The following is a 21,983-nucleotide window of genomic DNA, read 5'->3' as shown; positions in this document are numbered from 1 at the left end:
TTTGCGATTGCGTCGCAACTCGAAGGACAGGACTAGGATGGAAGAAGTGGGAAGAAAAGAAGGCAACGCATTAATATGATTTTAAAAAATAAAGAGGACCTAGGTAATGGTTCGGAAGACGAGGCACGAGAAAGGGAGGGTTAATGAGAAGTGCTCTGAGTATCATGCCGCATGCCGCATCGAGCCGAGGTCAATGGATTTGTATGGTGTGTGTCTACCTAGGGGGGGGTGTCGGCGACTCGGCGCCGGTTCATGCAAACCCCACTCGCCACTGGTTGAAAGTGGCCCCCTTCCCCGGCTATGTCATTGAAGGCTGGGGAATGACCAGCGGAGTTGAATGAATTTTGTGTCCGTGCTTCGTGTTTTGTGTTATGTGTTTCGTACTCGGTATGAGTGAGGTACTCAAGCGGAGCGCTCTGTACGTGTATTTGTACCACCTAATCCGGCTACATCTGTACTCTCTACTTTGTACTTTGTACTTCGCCCATTGTTGTTACCTTAAAAGGTATGTGTTAATTATGCCGCATGCCCCAGGCATGTGAACCTCCGATAAGGCAAGAACATGTACCACGTGACTTCTTTTATCAAAAGTTCGTCGCAGCACAGGAAGGAATGGGCCACATCGACCATTCCTAATCGGGACAATAGTAAACAAATGACCGTATCTTTGTATTATCGCTGCATCGATGCTCTTTCCATCGTCTCTCGTCTTCGTCTCTCGATACACGTTCACTACGGCGACATTATCCCTTCACCTTGACAGCATTCACAGCTGGGACCCTTGTTGCATATTGCTGCCACTATTGACTGCTCTTCCGATATTATCTTGCATTCTGAAACATTTCTCTCATCTCGTATTTACCGAGTCCCTTAATCATCGCCTCCTCCCACCATCAATTCACCAACCTTTCTAGACTTCTACGCCCCCTCTACCTCTACTCTACTCTAATCTTGCAAGTAAGAGTCTCGGCTCTATCGTCTGTTTTAGCCTTCCGCACCGCTTGTGGGTCGTCGTCATGGCGACTCCAAGCAACAGCAGCCTCACCGATGAGGTTCTATCCTCCCCCGATCCCCTCAATGCCTCACGCGACTCGGCCCTTCTACCCTCCTCCCGTCGCGTCACTCGCAGCCAGCGTTCCCAGAGGTTCATGTCCCTCGGCCGGAGCAGCTCTCCTCGGAAGCAGAGCTTCTCGCTTCAGATTGGCGATTCCCGTACGCCGCAGCGCCTCTATGTCACCGTCGAGGCCGAAGGAGGCGAGGAGGTCATGGCCAGCGGAGGGGAAAACATAGCACGTAAACTCTTCCAGCCACCGACCTACGACTTCGACTTGAACGCGCGCAAGAGTGGCGGCTCCACTACCGTCGCGTCAACCACCAGCGTTCCCCTTCGCGACGGGGATGCCCAAGGTGCCATCACCCCGAAGCGCCGCGGTCGCCCCAGGAAGGACGCGAGTCCCATGAAGCAGACCCCCGGCCGACGCAAGAGTAAGACCGACGGCTCTCCGGCGAAACGGACACCTGATCGAGCCAAGAACGTCAAGGCCACTGGATCAGACGAGAGGTCCGCGCCCACCCCGAAGAAGACAGAGACACCCCCGCGTCGACAAAGCACCAAGGCAACGATGCCTCAAGACGAGCAAATATTCAACTCAAACAATCTATCCCCACCCCAATCGACTGCGACTGCGACTGCGACTGCGACTGCCTCCACGAAGCAGACCCGTAAACGCAAAGCGGATTCGGCGGCCGAGGATGAGACGCCCTCCTCCGCCCAGGCTACCAAACGGGCCCGCGGTCGTGCCCGCCGGCTGGCTTTGGTCCCCGAAGACTTCAACGAACTTATCGAGACGAACGGTACCCCCGAGACAAGCCTCCGCCAGACCACACCGAACGAGAACACCAACCATACCGATCATGTTGTTGTTGCTGCCAAGGACGAACATGAGATGCATACCGCAGTGGAACCAAGAATCGAATACGAAGATTTGCTTCCTCCGTTACCTGTGGAAACGGAGCAGGAAAGGGAACAGGAACCGTCACAGAATGACGAGATGGATGGCCGTGTTTCTCGGGAAGCGGCTCAAGAGGCCAGATATACGGCGGGAGGGCCTTCCCATGAGTTCACTCGGGAACTATCTCAAAACCATACCGCATCTGAGCCAGACCTCTGGCTAGCATTGTCCGACGAAGGGGGGCCCTCAGCCGCCGCCGATGACGAACATTCCGAACCCCGCCCTGGAGCTGAAGATGAAGACGAAGACGAAGACGAAGACGAAGACGAAGCTGAAGCAGAGGCAGAGGCAGAGGCAGAGGCAGAGGCACTCGGCGAGCCTCGCTCGGAAACAGAGGATGCTCTTGTCAGCGATACCATTGAACGTGCCTCGGAAGGGCTTCCCACTGACGACACCGTTGCCCAAGGCGAAGACTTCAGCATGATCTTCGCCCATTCTATTCCCTCTCTGCGTGGAAATGCGAGCTTCCAGCCCCTGGAAACCCATGACTTTGGTGAAGCGACGAGCCTCATCATCAACCGAACCTTGGAGGAACTCCGACAGTCATTAAACGGAAACAATTCTCAAGTTGAGGCGGACGCCGAAAGCTCCACTACCAATCGCGACGGGGCTGGAGCTGGCGCCGGCGCCGGCGCCACTGCGCACGACTCCCCCGAAGACGTTTCCGCAAGCACCGAGAGCTCCGGAAGCCCTGATAACTCCATCCGAGATGATGGAGAAGACGACGCTATTTTGAGCCCCGTGGAAGATGACGAAGGTGGATTCCAGAGTCCGTTCCGAAACAGCGTCGAGGGACCCTCACGGCAGAATAGCCTTCATGAGACTGTAGACGAGTCGCCTATCAAACTTCCGGAACTCCCTCCCTCCTCCGCGCCGTTGCCCGTTGACGACATGACGGCGAAGAGCAGCTCTCCCCTCCCGAACCGACTTACACCGCGGTCCAAGAAGGACATTCCTCTGAGCCAGCGACTATTTAAATCCAAAGCACTTCAGGCCCAAATGAGCGCCGCGGTAAACTCGCCATTGCACCCCAGCTCCGACGCCGATGTCGGTGTGAGATCCGACGATTCTTGGTCCAGCGTACCCGAGGACATATTGACGCGCATGGCCCCAGGTTATGAATCCCCGAGGGGAGCTGAACCCGAACCCGAACCCGAACCTGAACATGAACATGAACATGAACACGAGCATGAGCATGAAAATGACCGTGGACATCAACATGCACACCCTCAACAGGACGCCAAGCCTGCTCCTACTCCCGGCTCACATCCGGAGACAGCTCATCGCTCACCCACTCTGTCCGAGGAAGCTGCCACATACGCGGATGATTCCTTTTCCACCATTCCAGGCGAGGTGCTAGAGAGAGCAGTTCCCACCTCACCATGCTTACCCGATATTTCGTCGCGGCATGGCGGAGAGCACGAGTCGCCCGACAGACTGGCGCAAAGGTCGCCCACGCTGTCGGAAGAGGCTGCTGCCTACGACAATTCGTTTCCCTCGGTTCCAGAAAAGGTGCTGGAGCGAGCGGCCACCGGGTTGCCACTACACTCAGATGCGACTGAAGCTGAAAGGGCCATTGAGACGCCGGCTCAAGATCGTCATGCAGAACCTCCGGTCGAAGAGAAACCCATGTCGGAATCGAACCAGGTGGGCTCTCAGTTGTTGGTTCCTCGGTCTACCGAGTCTGGCTCTCGGCCATCTCTTTCGCCCATCGTCAGAGCTGGACGGGCTCTTCAGAGCGTGACATCCGACGCGTCGTCTCCTCCCTCCCGACAGCAATCGCTCGGAAGCCCTTTCAGGGCGAGCACCAACGCAAAGCCCGTGCCCGTGCCCGTGCCTGTGCCTGTGCCTGTGCCTGCTCCGGCCATGCAAACAACGACGTCCCAACAAGGGGGTCATGTAACAGATGAGGAGGAAGATATCTGGGGCGTGGAGGCTCGTAGGGAGACCAACCATGGGCGTCTCCGACAGCAACCTTTCGGTAAACACCGGACCGTGCATAAGCCACGGCCACACTCTGTTCGGGCTTCGTCTAGCCAGTCTAGCAGTAGCATGGACCAGAAGAAGCCAGGGAGGCCTGGTCTCCTGAATCGTCTGAGTATTCCCACTCCCTGGAAAAATCAACAACAAGGCAAACCTGCTCCGACGCCCGCCACGGCCCGCTCAAATGCGAAGGATAGCACGTTTGGGGGTTATTCCATTCTATCACAAAACAAAACCAGACAAACTCCTCTCGTCAACGCCCAGGATAATGGTCAAACGTCGAGACGGTTCGATTTATCTGCTTTCTTCTCGTCCCCCGCCCTCTTGCCCGGCATGGAAAACGCACAGGCCGTGCTAAAGAGGAAGAGAGAGAGCATGGCGGTACAAGAACAAGAGCACGAGAAGGAAGACCGGCCCTCTGCGAAGCGCCCGCACGTCCTGCAGACGACTACCATGTTCCCGGAGGCCCGGCGCGACTCCCCGGCCGCCCCGGCGCGGGACCCAGTTCGCAACGGCGGCAGCAGACTCATGTCCCGCGAGGACATCCGAAAGTGGCAGCAGCAGAGTTCGGCGGTAGAGGAGTCCTCATCCCCCGACACCCCGACGCGGATCGTGCGCCCTCTACCCGAGAGGAACGCCTCGCCCACCAAGTCATGCCTGCGCTCGCCCCTCAAGCCGCGCACGCCAGGGCGGGTTGTCGTTTTCGACAAGGAGGCTCTTTCGCCCGTTGAACAGGCGCGGGTGCGGCAGGAGAAGCAAGCTGCCGCGGCGGCTGCTGCTCGCCAGGCTGGGATTGAAAGACGACTGCGGGAATCGGCGGGTCAAGGTCAAGGGCAAGGGCAAGGGCAAGGGCCGCCCGTGGTGGTTTCATTCGCGCCGCCGAGAAACGAGGACGAGGACGTGGAGATGACCGATGTCTCCGACTACGCGGAAGAAGAAGAAGAAGAAGAAGAAGAAGAAGAAGAAGAAAGGAGCGAGGAAGAGGATGGTGCTGAGGAGGTACCCGCCCCCGCCCCAGCCCAGTCGACCCAGAGGGGGCAGAGGCTTCGGCTTTCCAAGGTGGTCTGGACGAGGGACCACTGGATCCGCATGGACGAGCTGGTCCAGGAGCGGCGCAAGGGACCGTTCCGGTTCGATTTCCCGGCCGACTTCGAGTCCGAGTCGCGCTGGCTGGTGGGGCAGACCATCAGCTCGCACGGCGAAAAGTTGGTGCTCAACCCGTGGCACCTGAGCATCATCGACGCGTTCAAGGTCGATGTGGGTGGGGTGTGGGACGAGCTCACGCTGGCTCGGAGGCTTTTTGGCGTCATTGTCGCCGAGGGACTGCGGAAGGAGGGGCGGCAGCCCAAGGTTCCATATGCCCATCGGCGTCGGCGTTGAACTTTTACATGCCATGGGTTTCTTTTTTATTTATTTATTTCTGTTCCTCTCTACGATGATTCTATACCGGGCCAGCATTGGGGATGGAGGATTGGATTTCTCTGCATGGTCAGGAGTTACAGCATGCCAGCCACGGCGGATTGCTGCCATTGTATCACCAGGTTACCAATCGCCCGGTGTGTTGGATCAAGGTCGGAAAGGCGGCCATGGCGTTTTAGGGAGGTTTTATCACGATTATGACGACCCATAATGAATATGTCGGGCGAGAAAGCCCTGATTTGTTTTTGGTGCAGAGAGTGGGAAAGGCCTCACGGGGTGTGTAGATCACCAGTGGCATGGTCGCAACGACGTGTTACCGAGGCGGAAGAAATGCAGTGCATGTGCATGTGCATGTGCCTGATATTGTTACAGTGCAAAGCTTGCGACTACCAATACCCCCTTTCCCGTTTCCCGTTTCCCCTTCCCTTGTCCCCTTTTCAACTTGTTAACAAATCACTCCAACTGCGAGGCCTGGTTCGTGTATAGCACATCGACGACATTGCTCAGCTTCTCAATAGTGGCCAGGGCGTGGTCGTAAGCGTCGTCGCGTTGGGCCTCGTCGAAGATGATGAGACAGCCGGCGCCCTGGTCGAGGACGCCGGTGATGACCTTGTCGAGGATCATCTGGGAGAGCTTGCGCTCGACCTGCTGGGTGTCGAGGCTGACCATCTTGGCGATGTGGCCAATCTCGACGCGGGAGAAGGGCTCGATGACCTTGATGAGGTTCTGCTCGAGCATGGCGTCGTAGAGGCGGCGGAGGTGGTTCCGGATGAAGGCGTCGGAGCCGAGCTCGTAGCGGTAGGAGGACAGGGCCTGCTCGTACTCCTCGAGGGAGCGGTTGGCGTGGGCGCGACCGATGGCCTTCATGGCCTCGAGGTTCTGGCCGGCGTACTTCTGGGCCTGCTTGGACGAGAGGAGGTTGTTGACGTCGTCGGCGAGGTTGAGCATGACCTTGCAGAGGAGCATGTACTGGAGGGCGGCGGTGGCCTTGGCGGGCTCGTCCTGGGAGTGGTAGCCGTCGAGGGCCTCGATGAAGTAGGAGAAGGCGGTGTTGAAGTCCTTGTCCTCGGCGTGCAGCATGCCGCTCTGCATGTCGAGGTGGGCCTGCAGCAGGGGCGGGGTGTAGACGGAGGCGGCCGAGGTGCGGGCGCTGGTGAGGGCGGCGCGGGCCTTGGGGATGTTCCCGAGGGCGTGGTAGACGCGCGACTCGAGGAGCTGGACCTCGACGAGGACGAGCTTGTCGTCGAGGCGCTTCAGCTCGCGGAGCAGGCCGTTGATCAGGGTGAGGGCTTCGTAGTAGGACTGCTTGGCCATGAGCAGCGTGACCAGGCGGGTCTCGAGGTTCTGGCGCATGAAGCTTCGGCGTTCCGAAGTCGCCCATTCGATACAGGACTTTGTCACGGCGATCTGGATGTCGGTGGAATGGGGAATGGCTTCAAAGAGGTCGAGAAGCTGGCGAACTATTCATCGGTAGGGTCAGCAATGTCGCAAAGCAAAAAAACCCACGGGAGGGTGTCCAGGGGTGTCCATCCGTACCAAGTTTCGCCGTCTTCGCCTTGGCAAAGGATGACAAGACCGTCCTGCTTCTTGTCACCAAGTCGACAAGCTGTTGCGTGTTCCTGAGGACGAAGAAGAAAAGTGGTCAGTCACAGTCACACATGTCCGTTTTACCGTTTTACCCTATAGGAAGGCGGAGGAGCCTTACTTCTCATCCCGATACAACTCTCCCAGCCCAATCAAGGCCGTTTCATATTCCTTAAGAGCAGAATCGGATGTTGTAGATGGAGGCTTGGAGAGAATCTCCTTGTACAGAGCCTCAGCCTGTCGCGGGTCCGATTTGGCCAGCTTCTTGGCTTCCTGGACCCTTTGCGAATCGCCCTGAGCCATGGATGCGGATGTCGACGATGCCGCTGCGGATCTGTACGTTGCCGGATTCTTAAAGTGAATAGGCCGTCGAAAATGAGGTGGTGTTTGGAAGGAAGTCGCGGGGAAGGATGGCGGTTTGGTTATGCGGATATAGTAGAGAGTGCGTCGATTGGGGGGAGTAGGAAGCTTCAAGGTCGAAAGGTCGAAAGGTCGAAAGGTCGAAAGGTCGAAAGAGAGAGCTCCAAGGTAGAGTACGAAAGTGCGTATGCCGCTGCTGGAGCCTACAACGTACACACTGCACTGGTGATTATCTCAGCAGAGTCCCATAAGTTGCGGCCCGACTTTGATCCATACACAAACATAATTGGTTATAATTCTCCGAGAGGGACCCCGTGCTCCCCCCACCATGGCAGCTCGAAATTTTTGGAGAACAATCGAGAAAGTTTGGAAGGGGGACTTGGGACTTGGGATGCTCGCCAAAGAACGAGCAAAAGACCCGACGATCAAATCGAAACAAAAAGAAACAAAAGAAAAATTACTTTCGCACCCATGACACCACGCATGACCACGCACGCATAGTTACAAAACGCTTCACACCACATACCGACACTTGAAGAAGCATGCCATCTTGAGGTTGAGCTTTCACCATGAAAATCAAAGCTCTGAGCCGATCGGTCGAGGAATATCAACCAGCAGGGACAGATGTGGTCAAGTTGCCTCGCAATCTAGATTCGGCAGCACATCCATTTGAGCGCGCAAGAGAGTGAGTCAAGCTGGTCATCTCAAGAAAAGAAAAGAAAAGAAAGAAAAGAAAAAGAAGCCAACTGGACTGGAGCCAGGGGAACTGACGATTCGATGGCGAAAGATACACCAAGGCCCTCAATGCGGTCAAGCTAGAGCGGATGCACGCTGCGCCCTTTGTGGCGCAGTTGGGTGCCGGTCATATCGACGGAGTGAGTAACCATGAAGAAGGCAGAGGGAAAACAAAAGAGAGAGAGAGAGAGAGGTCTAACGAAGCGACACAGGTCTACAGCATGGCGAAAGACCCCAACAGCCTACAGAGATTCGCATCGGCCAGCGGCGACGGAGCGATCAAGGTATTCGACCTCACGACGCGCGACGAGACCTGGCAGACCAAGAGCGCGCACGAGAACATCGTGCGGAGCGTATGCTGGACCAAGGACCAGCGGCTCCTCAGCGCGGCCTCGGACAAGACGGTCAAGCTCTGGGACCCCTACAACACGCCGAGCGAGGCGGCGCCGCTCTCCTCGTGGCTCGGCAGCAGCGGCTTCACCAGCCTGTCGACGCACCGCTCCAAGAACGTGTTCGCGGCCTCGTCGTCGTCGAGCTCCATTGCCGTCTACGACTTGGAGCGCCACAACGCGGCGCCCGAGGTGCTGGCTTGGCCCCACGCCGTGGATACCATCAACGCTGTGGCGTTCAACCAGGTCGAGACGTCGGTCTTGGCCGGGTGCGGGTTGGATAGGTCGATCATTCTGTTCGATCTGAGGACGTCGATGCCGTTGGCCAAGACCACGTTGAGCTTTACCTGTAACGCCATTTCGTGGAATCCTATGGAGGCGTTTAACTTTGCTGTGGGCAGCGAAGACCACAACATTTATGTATGGCCTTTTTTTTCTCTTCTTTTTTCTTCTTTTTTCTTCTTTCTTTCTTTCTTTCTTTCTTTTCCATTCCTCCTTCTAAAAGAAAGATCAGCTAACTCGTCTTCTCTCCCCACCCCCCGCAGATCTTCGACATGAGAAAATTGGGCAGGTCACTGAACATTCTAAAAGACCACGTGGCAGCGGTCATGTCGGTCGAGTTCAGCCCGACAGGCGAAGAACTCGTGTCCGGGTCGTACGACCGCACGATCCGGCTCTGGAACCGCGACAAGGGCCACTCGCGCGACATCTACCACACGAAGCGGATGCAGAGGGTGTTCAGCACCATGTTCACCCCCGACTCCAAGTACGTGCTCTCCGGGTCGGACGACGGCAACGTGCGGCTGTGGCGGACGAACGCGTCGGAGCGGGCCGGGATCAAGACGGCGCGCCACCGCCAGGCGCTGGAGTACAACGACGCGCTGGTGGAGAGGTTCGGCCACATGCCCGAGGTGCGGCGCATCAAGAGGCACAGGCACGTGCCCCAGGTCGTGAAGAAGGCCGGCGAGATTAAGAAGGAGGAGCTCAAGGCGATTAAGAGGAGGGAGGAGAACGAGAGGAAACACTCGAGGAAGAAGTTTGAGAAGAGGCGGAGTGAGCGCGAGAAGATGATATTGGGGAGTCAAAAGTGAAGAGAAGACGAAAAAAAAAATGAGAGACATGAAGGGCAGTCAAGGCGTTCAGGTTCAATCTTGGGTTCGGGTCAGGGTTCATATTCACTTGTTATTCTCTCCCTCTTCTTCTTTTCTCTCGGCCTGAGACTTATCCGCTGCATTTCCTCGGCGTTGGCACCTTGGGACAATAGGAAGAGGAACAATGGTCTGCGCACATATAACCTGTATATGGCTGATGATCCTCATGCACCCATGGTATAAAATGACCTTCTTCGCACCATATTACCACGTGTCTTGCTGAGTGAGCTCTGGGCACTCTTATGACGGGTTCGTGAGAGAATAAGAGTAACCAGGTGCGTGGATAGACCGATAGACTGTACCGAAATCAATTGTACGCATCTCGGACGTAGGACACGGTGGTTTGGATAGAGGTTTAGGACTGAAGGAGGGAGGTCTCTAAGGTACATACGTTGTAGGGTCTATGTTCTATGGGGGTTCTGGGGGGTTCTGGACCAGGCACAGAAGCGTTGTGAAACCAAAAGCGGTGGGACCACGCCAGGGGTACCGCTGAAGAAAACCACCATAGGAGCACCTGCAGGGGTTCAAACATGTGCTCAGGCAGTGGGGTCGCTGGGGGTCAACCAGTTGCGTTTCATTGTTTCACGAAAGATGTACTGGTACGGACCAATGTTTGAGCTACGGATACTTTGTCCCCCCCTCCATCTCGCTCTCTACCTTAAGGTACCTTACAGTGTACTGATATTTCTCTTCTCTCCTCGTCTCGTCTCGTGTTCATCTTCGTCTTCAGGCGAGAGCTGGTTTACTGTTTCTCTCTCTCTCTCTGTCTCTTATTTTTGTTTCCTTGCTTCATTTGCAATTTTTTAATCCCCTTAGTGTTCATATTCACTTTCATTCTTTTCCGAAGTATTTAATTGGTACCGAGCAGAGCTCGAAGCATCACAACTCTACCACCCATTCTCCAACCTCGCAGAAGAGACACCTCGGTGGAAGCGCCAACCTCTTGTCGTCTTGTCGTCCTCTCCCTCTCCCTCTCCCTCTCCCTCTCCCTCTCTCTCGCTCTCTCTCTGCTTCCCCCCCACAATGGACTACTCCAGCCCACCGCCAGGCGACCGCGACTCGTGGTTCGCACCAATGTCCCTCGACCTCATCCTCAAGGTCCTCAACGTATCCTTCTTCCACCCCTTCGTCGCCTGGATCATTCCCCTCAGTTTCCGCGCCCAGACCATGCACTGGGACGCCCCACCCATGCTGCTCTCCATCGCCTGGGCCGCCTTCCTGACCCTGACCTGGGTCGCCGGCATCATCAACCAGCGCATCGCCTACGGCCCTCCGCGCCACGTCGACCTCTCCGAGGAAGTCATCGTCATCACCGGCGGCTCTAGCGGCCTGGGCCTCCTCATCGCCGAGGTCTACGGCATGCGCGGCGCCTCCGTAGCTGTGCTCGACGTCCGCGACATGGAGAACGGCGAGGCCCGCGGCGTGACCTTTTACAAGTGCGACGTCAGCGATAAGGACCAAGTAGCCCGCGTCGCCGCCCAAATTGAACGTGATGTGCGTTCTCTCTCTCTCTCTCTCTCTCTCTCTCTCTCTCTCTCTCTCTCTCTCTCTCTCTCTCTCTCACCCCCCAAACTAGCCAGCTAACCGTTGCTTCACAGCTCGGCCCGCCGACAATCCTCATCAACAACGCCGCCATCGTAAACGGCAAGCCCCTCCTCGACCTCGACCTCCCCTCCATCGAGCGCTCCATCTCCACCAACCTCCTCGGCGCCTTCTACACCCTCAAGGCCTTCCTCCCCTCCATCACCCGCGCCGAGGAAGGCGGCACCATCGTCACCGTCTCCTCCGTCCTCGCCCACCTCGGCGCCGCCCACCTCACCGACTACTGCGCCGCCAAGGCCGGCCTGACCGCCCTCCACCGCTCCCTCGAGGCCGAGCTCCGCGCCTCCCACCCGCACGTGCGCGCCGTCCTCGTCGAGCCGGGCCAGCTCTCCACCCCGCTCTTCCACGGCGTGCGCTCCCCCAACGCCTTCCTCGCCCCCGTCGTCGAGCCCGTCGACGTGTGCCGCGCCGTCGTCGCCGCCATCGACGCCGGCCGCGGCGCCCGCGTCGCCACCCCCTTATACGCCCGCTGCGCCCCCTGGTATAACGTCCTGCCCGCCGCCCTGCAGGTCGTCGCCCGTCGCCTGTCGGGCGTGGATTATGCTATGCGCTCGTTCCGCGGTCGGTCGCTCGCTGGGGAGAAGGAGGAGAAGAGGGCGGACTGATGGGAAGTGCGTTACCGCCTGGTGACGGCACCCGATGGCAGAGGAGGTTCGGAAGTAGGGGGAGATCGGCGCGGGCGCCCACGAGGACTGGGGGGAACATAGAAGACACATTAGAAAACAACCCAATCGAATACCCCAATGAATATCTGAATATCTGTCCCTTCGTATTATCAAGTGATCACTACCTTATCTTACATACACGCAGGCACAGGCACATCCAGTGCGAGCACGATATCAGGACTCAATCCTATTTCCCAATTGCTCGCTGGTCTATTAAGTAGGGTATGCATTTTTAGTTAACGACGCCTCGTATCCATGCATGGCGAGGCGTGATTAATGTTGCAAACGCTTATATGCAAAACGCTCATATACCGCTCAAACATCAAAACTCAACTTTGACTCTCAGAATTCCTCCCCGCCGGTGTCCATAGGCTCTAACCGTAACGCCGGAACACAATCGATCGTCCAAACAAGTAGAGAAGGAATAAGAACCGAAACCACCAAAATGCGTGCGTCCGTTTCTTCTTCATTTCGTCTTCCCCCCCCTCATTAAACGACATCATCCCCCCTGCTGCCACCGGTCGTCCTCGGTACGCTCGATCTTGCAGCCGAGTGTTCACTGCTCGCCCGATCCGCTTCCTTCTCGTACTCAGGACCCTGCCGTTCCAGGTACGCCGCGCCACCATTGGCGCCGATAGTTCCGCTCGTGGTGCGCTCCGGCGAAACAGGTCCCGGTTCGGGTACGGAGACGTCAAAACCGGCCTCCAAGCTGTCATCTTCCCCCATGGCTGGCGCGGCAAAAGTCGGGGCGTAGGCACTCTTGGCGCGGATCTTGTGGCCGTAGAGCAGGAAGATGAGAGGGATGGGGACCATCAAGGCCGCCAGGCCGCCCAGGACGGTGGAAGCCCACTGAATGCCCATCCCGTTGAACATTTGCTGGGCGAAAAGCGGGAAACCGGCACCGGCGAGTGAACGGAGGAAGGTGTTGCCGGCGATGGCGGAGGCGGCGAACATGAGGTACGAGTCGACGAGGTAATTGAGGGACTGGAGGAAGATGGACATGAGACCGAAGCCGGTGAAAAGACCGCTGAGGGTGGGGACGATCCAGTGCACCTCGGCCGTATAGCCGGACCAGCCGAACCAGAAAATCCCGGCGGCGAAGAAGGCGGCGCCGACCACGACGGAATGCAGGCGCCACTCGGGGACGGGAACGCCGTGGTTCGCCTTCAGTTTACGGAGGTACCACGGCTGCTGCAGCAGGACGGTGGTGCCGGCGAGGAGCTGGCCAACGACCATGCCGAAAAAGGTGAGGCCGGACTCGCCGGCGTTGAAGCCGTGGACGCCGCGGAAGACGATGGGGTAGGCGGTCAGGAAGAGGTAGAGGATGCCGTAGATAAAGGCCATGTAGATGGAGAGCAGGGTGACGATGGGCTCGAAGAGGAGCAGGCGCATGGGACGGGAAAAGTTCTTACTGACGAGCTCCCGGAAGTCGACCTCAATTTCCTCCTGCTTGGCGTGGATCCCCCAGTTACGGGTGCGGCGGCGCAGCTCGGCGGCCTTGGCTACGAGGATGACAGGCGGATACGTCTCCTCGAGGAAGAACAGGTCCAGGAGGAAGGCGACGAAGCCCATGATGGTGACGAGGTATTGGGTCCAACGCCAGCCGAGATGCGACTCGACCATAAAGCCACCGATGAAGGGGGACAAGAGCGGACCGGAGAAGACGGCCATGGAGAAGATGGTGATGGCCACGCCGCGGGTACGGTTGTCGAACAGGTCGGAGAAGACGGCGGCGACGACGGCGAGGGGACAGGCGCCGAAGAAGCCGGCGAAAAAGCGACAGAGGAGGATGGTTTGGATATCCTTGCCGGTGGCAGCGCCGATGGAAAAGACGGAGAAGCCGAACATGGCAATGACTAACGGGGGGCGGCGACCTTTGAGTTCGGAAAGGGGGGCCCAGAGTGTTGGGCCAAAGGCGAAACCCAGGACGTAGAGCGAGACGCCAAGCAGGCCGACCTCGGACGAGACTGAATACTCCTGGCTGACGGGGCCGGTGGCGGCGGAGAAGATGCTCGAGGCGAAGGCGGAGGTAAGTGTGGTGAAACCCAGAATCACGGCCGTCATCATCCTGCGCGAGTGGGGGAAGACGTCAGTCAGTATCTGTTACATTGGTTTCTGTCTTGGGGTATTCTATTGGGGAAATCCAAAAGTATCTGACTTACTTCTTTCTCAGAGGCCAGTTCTGGGCATGCATGGGGTCATCGGGTCCATCGAACTCGACAACGTATTCCTCTTGCTCTGGTAGAGGGGGCGGGTAGGGCTTGCCGGCGCCCATGGCGGGCAGGGGCTTTCTGGACTCGCGGCTCTTAAGACTGCGGCCGACGGTGTTACTGTGCTGGCTGCGCTGGGTGGCGATGCGGCTCAGGGCGGTGGGATGGCGTTCGAGGTCGGGCTGGGTCGATATACGGCTTATGCCCATGCGCTGGTAGGGCTGGGCGGAGGAAGAGGAGGAAGATGTGGTGCTCGAGCTCGTAGCGGCGGACAGGACACGCTCGATCTCCCTGCTGTCTCGACTAACATAGCGGGTTGGGGACGCCTCGCGAGCTGCAGCCGCGAGTTCGCGGTCCACTATGTCCATGTCCATGTCCGTACTTCGGGGTTCCATGACGCGAGGATATCTGATATTTGGTGATCAACTTGAGATGTTGGTTGAAAGGGGGGAAGGACGAGAAGTCGTAGTCAGTCGTCAAAGAAGAAAGCAAGGGGGGGGAGGGGGGGACGTCAAGTCGTACGGGTGGGAATTAAAGGAAGAGTTGACCTCGAGTCTTGAGTCATATGGGGGACGTAAGGGGGGAAGGTAGAACCCTCTAATTACTTCCGTTCTAGGAACTGAAAAAAGCTAAAGGATTTAGACTCTTAAGCTAGGTACTTGGTTCTTGTCCGGGACACTGCCCGGTAGATAAGTAGTTGGGCCCAAGGTCCAGGATGTGGCGGATGGTGTAAGAAAGAGCAGTGGGTAGTGGGTAGTGGGTAGTGGGTACCTTGGGTGGGTAGAGCCGGTAATTACTGCACGGGGTTACCTTGACAGACAGGGCAAGACAATAAACGTCGAAGGCAACGTACACGTACAACGTACGTCAACATACGACCCGGGGCTCGGGATTCGGATTCGGGACTCGGACTCTCCCGGCCGAGAGAAAGGAGGACTTTGACATGTTATCAATGCCAAGAGAATCAGTTAGAGAAAGAGGGAGAAGGAAAGAAATAATTCGACTAGGAAGTACGAATTACACAGAAACAGACATTTCATGATGGAGAAAATACTATGTATAGATAACCAAATAATGCTCGTGGTAGGGCATTGAGGGGCGACTTTTTTTCCTCGCCGTTTCCGATAGGGCGGCAGTTCTCGGCGTTATGACAAGCAATGGCTTTAATATAATCAATTTATAATCCCTTAATCTGACCGTTTTTTTATCGTATTTATCCTTTTACGGTTACGCTGTAGTCGACCCTGATTATCCCGTTTCTTATTATAATCGCATTAGGGCATTGGTTCCAGAAAACCGAAGAGCAAGGGGCAAACAGAAACAGTCTCAATGCCAAGACATTAGCAATGACTGCACAGATAGTTCGAGAAGGGATACCTAAGACGAAAAAAAAAATCGATGGAGCCCAAGCTATCGGCAAGCAACGGCTAAAAAATATATGCAAGGGGCTGCTATGGGGAGCTCAAGACCGGAAGAATGCCTTGAGATGAAAATAATGTCCGATTCATAGGTACAGTTCGCTGCTGCCCTGTGCTCAGCTCAGCCTGTTGAGGTACCTATCACATCACGGCACCACAGGTCCGAAGTGAGACTGGACCGGCTTCGGTATCGGTATCGGCCGGGAAACCCACTGAGACTTTACTCCCTGAGGCGGTTCGTTGAAGGACATTGATAGATTAAACTATCATTTTATCTAGGTATCATAAATGCGAGTCCAACAATCGCAGTTCTGACATGACTATAAGAGCGTGGAACGTATTGGGTTCGGGTTCAATATTTTTTAATTCCGAATCAAAACAAATCAATTGGAGGCAGACAAACCGCCGAAAGAAGACGACTATGGCACCACCCAGCGCGAAGTGATGTCATGCTGCATAAGGTATGCTGCAGGTTGGAAAGATTTTGTGAGCTGCAGGTGACCTTGGTCCCCATCTCTGGGTCGATTAGTCAAGTACACGTACAACGTACGAACGAAGTAATTACTGAGGTACGACACCAACGTCTCGCCAAGCGGGCAATCAGGGGCTCGTGCAACGTACCCAGTACTCCGTACCTTACACGCCCCCCCGACGTGGCATTGCATCGAAATACCTACCAGGTAGTCCATTATAGCCTCACCGTGAGGAGTCGTAATACTCGGAGTCTTCCCTTCACAAAACAACAGGGTTAGATTGGGGGATACATGTATAGAGTGCTTTCATGGATAAAAATGTACCAGGAAAATCATCAAATCATGATAACTAAGAAAAAAGAAAAAAAGATACCAGAACAGGCGACCTAGAGTCCAGCCGCCGCTCATATGCCTATTCCGTGTCTATACGCCGTCCTCATCCCTTTCCCTTCCCATGTCTGCCCATTCACATCATCATTCAAGGGGAATCCGTTCGTCGGTCGAACCCCCATCCATTCTCCAAGAGCATCGTCGCCTCCTCCAGACTCAGCCCCGCCGTCTCCGGGTAAATCTGCCACACGAGGACGTATCCTACCACGCAGATGGCCGCGTACAACATGAAAGTCAACGACGGGCTCAGAAGCTCCATCAAGGGAAGGAACGTCAATCCGACAATGAAATTGGCACCCCAGTTCGTCGCCGTGGCCACCCCGCTGCCGATGGACCGCACAGCCAGCGGGAATAACTCGCTCTGCATCCACGGCACGTTGCCCAGCCCCAGCGCGTACGAAGCCACGTACACCATGATGCTGACCAGGATGATGAATGCCGCCCCCTCGGGTCCCTCTGCTCCCGCCCCTGCGCCTCCTTCTCCTGTGTCTGGCTCTGGCCCTGGCCCTGGCCCTGGCCCTGGCCCTGATCCTGGCACACCGACCCCAGAGTCTCCAGCCGTAGTAGTGGATGGTGCCTCGGGCACCCCCAGATCGATAAAGGAAAAGCCGTACGCAGAGAGCACCAAGCCGCCGATCATAAAGGGCAACGAGTAGAGCAAGATGCGCCGCCGGCCGATGCGGTCGATGAGGAAAAGCGCCACCACGGTAAAGAGGAAATTGGTCACCGCCACCGTCATGGCCGTCATGGTCGGCGTGCGGAACCCGACGAGCGAGAAGATGGTGGCCGAAAAGTACATCAGCGAATTGAACCCGCACAGCTGCTGCAAGCCTTGCAGCAGGCAGGCGATAGTGAGCGCGCGCCGGTTCCGCTGGACCGCCACCAACTCCCGCCAACCACCCCACCACTCGAGCCGCGGCGAACCCTCGCGGCGCATGGCCTCGCGCTCCCCGCGGATCTCGTCCTCAATCTCCCGCACCACCGCCGCCGCCGTCGCCGCCATCGCCGCCCCTCCGTTGCTGCCGCCCGCCACCTGCGCGACCACCCTCTTCGCCATGGCCGACCGGCCCACCATGACCAGCCACCGCGGCGTCTCGGGCATGTACATGACCACCGAGAGCTGCAGGGCCGCCGGCAGCGCCCCGAGGCCGACCATGTAGCGCCACGCCGAGACGCGGTCGCCCCACACGGAGAGGGCCCAGCCGACGACGTAGGCGACCACCTGGCCCAGGGTGATGGAGAGGACGTTCATCGTCACGAGCCGGCCGCGGTGCGAGGCCGGCGCCAGTTCGGCTAGGTAGAGCGGCACGACGAAACTGGCGGCCCCCACGGCGGCGCCGATGACGGCACGGCCGAGGACCATGGATGTGACTGTGTGGGCGGATGACTGGAGCAGGGCACCTATGATGAAGAGGAAGTCGGCCAGGAGGAGGACGCGGCGGCGGCCGAGAGCGTCGGCGACGATGGAGGAGAAGGGTGATACGATGAGGGCGAAGAGGGCTGTGCTGGACGTGATGATGGATTTGTCGAATGACGTGAGCTCGCGGTCGGAGAGGGACGTGCCGATGGAAACGAGGGCGGCCGAGATGACTCCTGTGTCGTCTATATAAAAAGTACGATGCGTTAGTCTCTCGAGGAAGAGAAGGAAGGACGAGGTCCCGGGGGGGGCCAAAAACGTACATCCGAAAAGCAGGCCGCTGATGCATGCAGCCATGGTGAGCAACCACACGAAAACCCCGGCCCGCGCAGAGGGCTGACCCGGCTTCGGCAGACCGACAAGGTCCAGCTCGGCGGCGATATCACCGTCATCGGCGGCGTCGGCGTAGTAGTCCTCCTGTTGGAGGAGAGCGGCAGAATCGTCGCCGGCGTTGCGGCCAGGGTCCTTGCCGTGATCCCGGTCCTGCCGGTCTGCCATGAGCGGCGCCCCGGCAGACTGGGACGAAGGCATGGCTATAGCCTATCCGTATGGATGGGGCTGGGTGGGAAGAGAGCGCAACGGACGAAATGCCAGAAGCCCGCGGAGCTTTCTCAACGTGCGGGCATGGCTTGTTCTTGTTTGTTGTTTTTTTCTTCCAGACGTGCGCTTCGAGGCCAGATGTCACGAGTTGAGAGAAACAGTGGGTTATTAATTAGGTGGGTGGAGGTCGTTGTCCGAAGTTCTGGTGTGGATCCCGTTGTGCGTATCGAAAAAGCAATGATCATCTGTCATTGGCTGGACTTAGTCATCAATTTCGGTGAGCTATCCTTCTTCACCGAGCGATACCGCGTGCGTATTCGTACAGGTATCCATCCGCACAGAGGGTAGTTCGTGATCGTCTGTGTACGAGGACTTATACTCCATACAGACATGAAGGAAACTCCATGTCAAGCTGAATGTACTTTTATACCTAGAACATGCAAAGGGCTGGACAACAGATGCAAAAAGTACAAAATTCCAGTTAATTTGTTCCCCCGAGTCGCTACCGCGATCGCTACCTTGGAGCGTCTGAATATTCGCAACAGTCTTCCCCGGCCCCCGTTCTGCTCCTTTCATCGATGTCGAGGTTTATTTGACTCTAGACCTGATAAATAAGTGGAAACTTCCAACACAATATAGGGGACACCTGTTCGCCCTCCTCTCCTGGTCGCCTTTCGCCGACTATCACCCAGACCACTCCAAGATTCGTTAGGTATATAGGCAAGATACGGAACAAAAAAAGAAGAAAGAAAAAAGAAAGAAAAAAGGCTCTCCTATTTCGACTTGTAATATATAGGAACAGAGGACAGTAAATCAGTTAGACCGGCGCCTGGTCGCCTCGTTCAGGGTATAAAGTCTGCGGGTGAACGGCAGCGGATGAGGTCTGCCATGTCCCGGACAGTCTCGTCTTAGTCACGGGGATGTTCCGCAACGCAGCCAGGTCCCAATCCGATATCGAAACCGAAACCGACCCCGCGCTCGACCCGCGGTCTCGTTCCGCGTCCTTCCCGCTGCTGATCGAGCTTCTGATGTCGTCGCTGTTGCTGTCATGGTCGTTGTTGGACATGCCCCCGCTGCTGTCGGTCCGCGAGTGCGCCGGCCCGGCGACTTGCTGCCCCGGGCGGCTCCGACTGCTGCTACCGCTGCTGCCGCTGCTGCCGCTGCCGCTGCCCTGCGTCGGCCGCGAAGACGTCGTGCTCCGCCGCGACACCATCACCGTGGTCGGGTCCATCGGGGTCGGCGACTGGATCCGCAGCTGCCCCACGCCGTAGTCCCACCCGCCGCCGCCGCCGTAGCGATGCACGCAGTGCGGTTCCTTGAGGCCGCAGTAGTGCGTGATGACCTGGTAGACGCGCAGCTGGACCTCGTCGGCGGTGGGGCGGTCGTCCGGGTTGGCCGAGAGCATGCGGGCGACGACGTGGAGGATCGGTACCACGCCGCGAAACACGGTCGCGCCGTCCGCGTCGGACGCTTTCTTCGTGGCCTCCTTCGCCAGCGTCGACATCCACGTCTCCACCTGGCCCAGGTTTTTGTGGAACGAGGAGTCCGGCACCGCCCCTCCCCGGCCTGCCTTCTTGTTCTTCGACGCCCGGTGCGTGGCGAAAGACTTGGTGCTCTTCTTGAGGAGGAAGCCCGCCATCTCCAGGAGCACGCACCCGAGCGAGAAGACGTCGGCCGCCTGCGCGTCCAGCTGCGGGTTGGGGGACTGTAGCATGGCGCTGGGGCTGCTGGGGTTGTCGTTGCGTGGGATGGAGAAACTAGTACGATTCTCGGGTGACGTCGACATGGCGCCCTGCGCGCCCTTGCTCTTGCGGTTGCCGGCAGTGTAGCCCGATGGACCCGTCGTGGGTCGAAACCATTGTTCCGGCGCGGCGTAGTCGTATGATTCACGGTCAAACGAGGAGGAGGACTTTTCCGGCTGTCCCGTTAGCGCGTCGGTGCTCATTCGCGTAAAGTCGGAGAACGAGATGTGTAGCTGATTGGTAAGGTGGATCGTTGATGGCTTGATATTGCCGTGCGAATATCGACGGCTGTGAATGTAGGCGAGAGCGTCTACTAGGCAGAGGATCCAGTTCATGACGAGGTGTCGCCGCTCTTTCTTGGGGAGGTTCCTGAAGCTCGACGGCGCGCTACCGAGGAACGACTTGAGGGACGAATCCATCGCTGGGGTGAACAGGACAAAGCCGACGCCTTGGTGGATGTACGATGCGAAATAGCATACAAGGTGGTGGTGCTGTATGCCCTTGATGCTGCTGATGGCTTCCTGGAAGTCTGCGGACGTCAAGCCTCCGGGACTGTTGGTGTGACTGAGAGGTATCCGGCGACGACAAAAGACGCGACCGGGCCAGTTGGGAAGCGCGACCTTGTCGATCGAGTGGCTGCCGAGGAGTGACGACCGGCGGTCCGCCGAGTCTATTGGAACTATGTCATGGTCTAGGTAGACGATGTGTTCTCCTTTCTGGAGGAGCTTCATGGTGTAGTGGAACTGTCGCAGGAAGAACTTCCTGTCCATCCTGTCATCCCTGACAGCCGTCAAGGCCAGACGCTCCACCTGGTCCTCGGCGATGGGTAGGTCATGGTCGTCCCACGAATCGTCGATGATGCCGAAAATCTGATCCGGGATGTTCAGGTCGACGAGTATAAGAAAGATGCGCTTGGCCTTGGTGTTGATCCACTCCCAGTACGTGCCGTCGGTCAAGCCGTCGCCGAAACCGAGCGACTGATCCAAGCGCTCAATTTCCTGGGGCAGCAGGTGGCGACAGACGAACTGGCGGGTGACGGTAGCCTCTATTTTGGCAGAGTCCCACCACTGAACCATCGTGATGATACCTCCTCGGCCTCCGCGACACCTGCATCACGGGTACGTGGGAATCGAACGCTCTCTGGAACGTTGGTTGAGCTGTTGGACTCGCCAGCCGAAGGGAGTTATAGAAAAGCCACGGAGACGGGCAGAACCGTCTCGTGAGTTTTCAAGATCCTCCCTTCTCCGCCGAAAATTGCGTGTGATGTCCTGGAGAACTGGGTCTGTGGAGGTGAGGGGGCGAGCCGTACCAAGTCGAGTCGGTGAAGGAGAGCTATCACTGTCGTGCGTTCTTCGTGCCTCTCTCTGGGGGTGAAAGCGTTCAACGAGTCACGGCTCGATCTCTGCGAATGCTCGTTATGGGCCAAGCGGAAACAGCTGGTCGAGGTGAATGGTGGATGAGGGGACGATGATGGTTGAGGTGCGACTGATGTACGAAGAATGCCCTGATGATTGATGATCCTGGTCGTCCTACACGTAGAGGTCGTTAGACTTCAGTGAGAAGGGGGGAAAGGTGGGGGGGTGGAGGGGGGCCTTCCAGTCAAGTCGGCCTTATCAGATGGGGCGGACAGACGCCTCCGGTTGGTCAACACAATTAATTGGCCTGAGAGAAGCGTCTGATTGGACGAAGGTGGTGCTGATAAGAAAGCATGGGGATCATGGACTTTCGCGAGTGTTTTACACGTAAATCCAAGAGTGACATGAGATGACATGTACTTACCTAAGTACCTTACTCTTCTGTGCGGAGTACGATGGTTGCAGACCACCTTACGTTGTGCGAATAGTAAAGTAGTTGGGAACTGCTGGAAAAGAAGTTTAAATTGGGAGCAGGCGG

General features: G+C 57.2%; 8 protein-coding genes across 8 annotated transcripts; 3 read left to right on the top strand and 5 right to left on the bottom strand.

Moving 5' to 3' along the window:
* The first annotated feature begins 735 nt into the window (after window positions 1-735).
* On the top strand, window positions 736-5,732 carry SODALDRAFT_327489 (hypothetical protein). Its single transcript, XM_028610445.1, has one exon. It carries the CDS (start codon window positions 1,017-1,019, stop codon window positions 5,373-5,375), a length of 4,359 nt encoding a protein of 1,452 aa, XP_028471105.1. The 5' UTR covers window positions 736-1,016; the 3' UTR covers window positions 5,376-5,732.
* Window positions 5,408-7,507, bottom strand: SODALDRAFT_305262 (26S proteasome non-ATPase regulatory subunit 11). The gene is made up of 3 exons (XM_028609002.1): window positions 7,120-7,507; window positions 6,951-7,033; window positions 5,408-6,874 (listed from the first exon to the last, which is right to left on the bottom strand). Exons 1-3 carry the CDS (start codon window positions 7,299-7,301, stop codon window positions 5,868-5,870), a joined length of 1,272 nt encoding a protein of 423 aa, XP_028471104.1. The 5' UTR covers window positions 7,302-7,507; the 3' UTR covers window positions 5,408-5,867.
* A 223-nt stretch (window positions 7,508-7,730) lies between these two features.
* Window positions 7,731-9,924, top strand: SODALDRAFT_327487 (SOF1 protein). Its single transcript, XM_028610444.1, has 4 exons — window positions 7,731-8,043; window positions 8,146-8,233; window positions 8,306-8,902; window positions 9,028-9,924. The coding sequence occupies exons 1-4, from the start codon at window positions 7,928-7,930 to the stop codon at window positions 9,571-9,573; spliced, it is 1,347 nt and encodes a 448-aa protein (XP_028471103.1). The 5' UTR covers window positions 7,731-7,927; the 3' UTR covers window positions 9,574-9,924.
* Window positions 9,925-10,342: 418 nt separating this feature from the next.
* Window positions 10,343-11,981, top strand: SODALDRAFT_289217 (NAD(P)-binding protein). The gene is made up of 2 exons (XM_028608618.1): window positions 10,343-11,127; window positions 11,232-11,981. Exons 1-2 carry the CDS (start codon window positions 10,657-10,659, stop codon window positions 11,838-11,840), a joined length of 1,080 nt encoding a protein of 359 aa, XP_028471102.1. The 5' UTR covers window positions 10,343-10,656; the 3' UTR covers window positions 11,841-11,981.
* A 76-nt stretch (window positions 11,982-12,057) lies between these two features.
* On the bottom strand, window positions 12,058-14,553 carry SODALDRAFT_348050 (major facilitator superfamily transporter). Its single transcript, XM_028613337.1, has 2 exons — window positions 14,063-14,553; window positions 12,058-13,968 (listed from the first exon to the last, which is right to left on the bottom strand). Exons 1-2 carry the CDS (start codon window positions 14,503-14,505, stop codon window positions 12,390-12,392), a joined length of 2,022 nt encoding a protein of 673 aa, XP_028471101.1. The 5' UTR covers window positions 14,506-14,553; the 3' UTR covers window positions 12,058-12,389.
* A 1,698-nt stretch (window positions 14,554-16,251) lies between these two features.
* Window positions 16,252-18,501, bottom strand: SODALDRAFT_375488 (general substrate transporter). Its single transcript, XM_028614754.1, has 2 exons — window positions 18,072-18,501; window positions 16,252-17,993 (listed from the first exon to the last, which is right to left on the bottom strand). Exons 1-2 carry the CDS (start codon window positions 18,337-18,339, stop codon window positions 16,480-16,482), a joined length of 1,782 nt encoding a protein of 593 aa, XP_028471100.1. The 5' UTR covers window positions 18,340-18,501; the 3' UTR covers window positions 16,252-16,479.
* Window positions 18,502-19,165: 664 nt separating this feature from the next.
* Window positions 19,166-21,166, bottom strand: SODALDRAFT_355501 (hypothetical protein; the record flags this gene model as incomplete). The annotated part of the gene is made up of 1 exon (XM_028613819.1): window positions 19,166-21,166. The coding sequence occupies one exon, from the start codon at window positions 21,164-21,166 to the stop codon at window positions 19,166-19,168; it is 2,001 nt and encodes a 666-aa protein (XP_028471099.1).
* A 36-nt stretch (window positions 21,167-21,202) lies between these two features.
* SODALDRAFT_375486 (hypothetical protein) lies at window positions 21,203-21,861 on the bottom strand (the record flags this gene model as incomplete). The annotated part of the gene is made up of 3 exons (XM_028614753.1): window positions 21,203-21,247; window positions 21,304-21,619; window positions 21,719-21,861. 3 exons carry the CDS (start codon window positions 21,859-21,861, stop codon window positions 21,203-21,205), a joined length of 504 nt encoding a protein of 167 aa, XP_028471098.1.
* Window positions 21,862-21,983: the final 122 nt, after the last annotated feature.

Source organism: Sodiomyces alkalinus (genome assembly GCF_003711515.1).
Source record: "Sodiomyces alkalinus F11 unplaced genomic scaffold SODALscaffold_1, whole genome shotgun sequence".
NCBI classification, from domain to species: Eukaryota; Fungi; Ascomycota; class Sordariomycetes; order Glomerellales; family Plectosphaerellaceae; genus Sodiomyces; species Sodiomyces alkalinus.
This window is presented reverse-complemented; position numbering and strand designations above follow the sequence as displayed.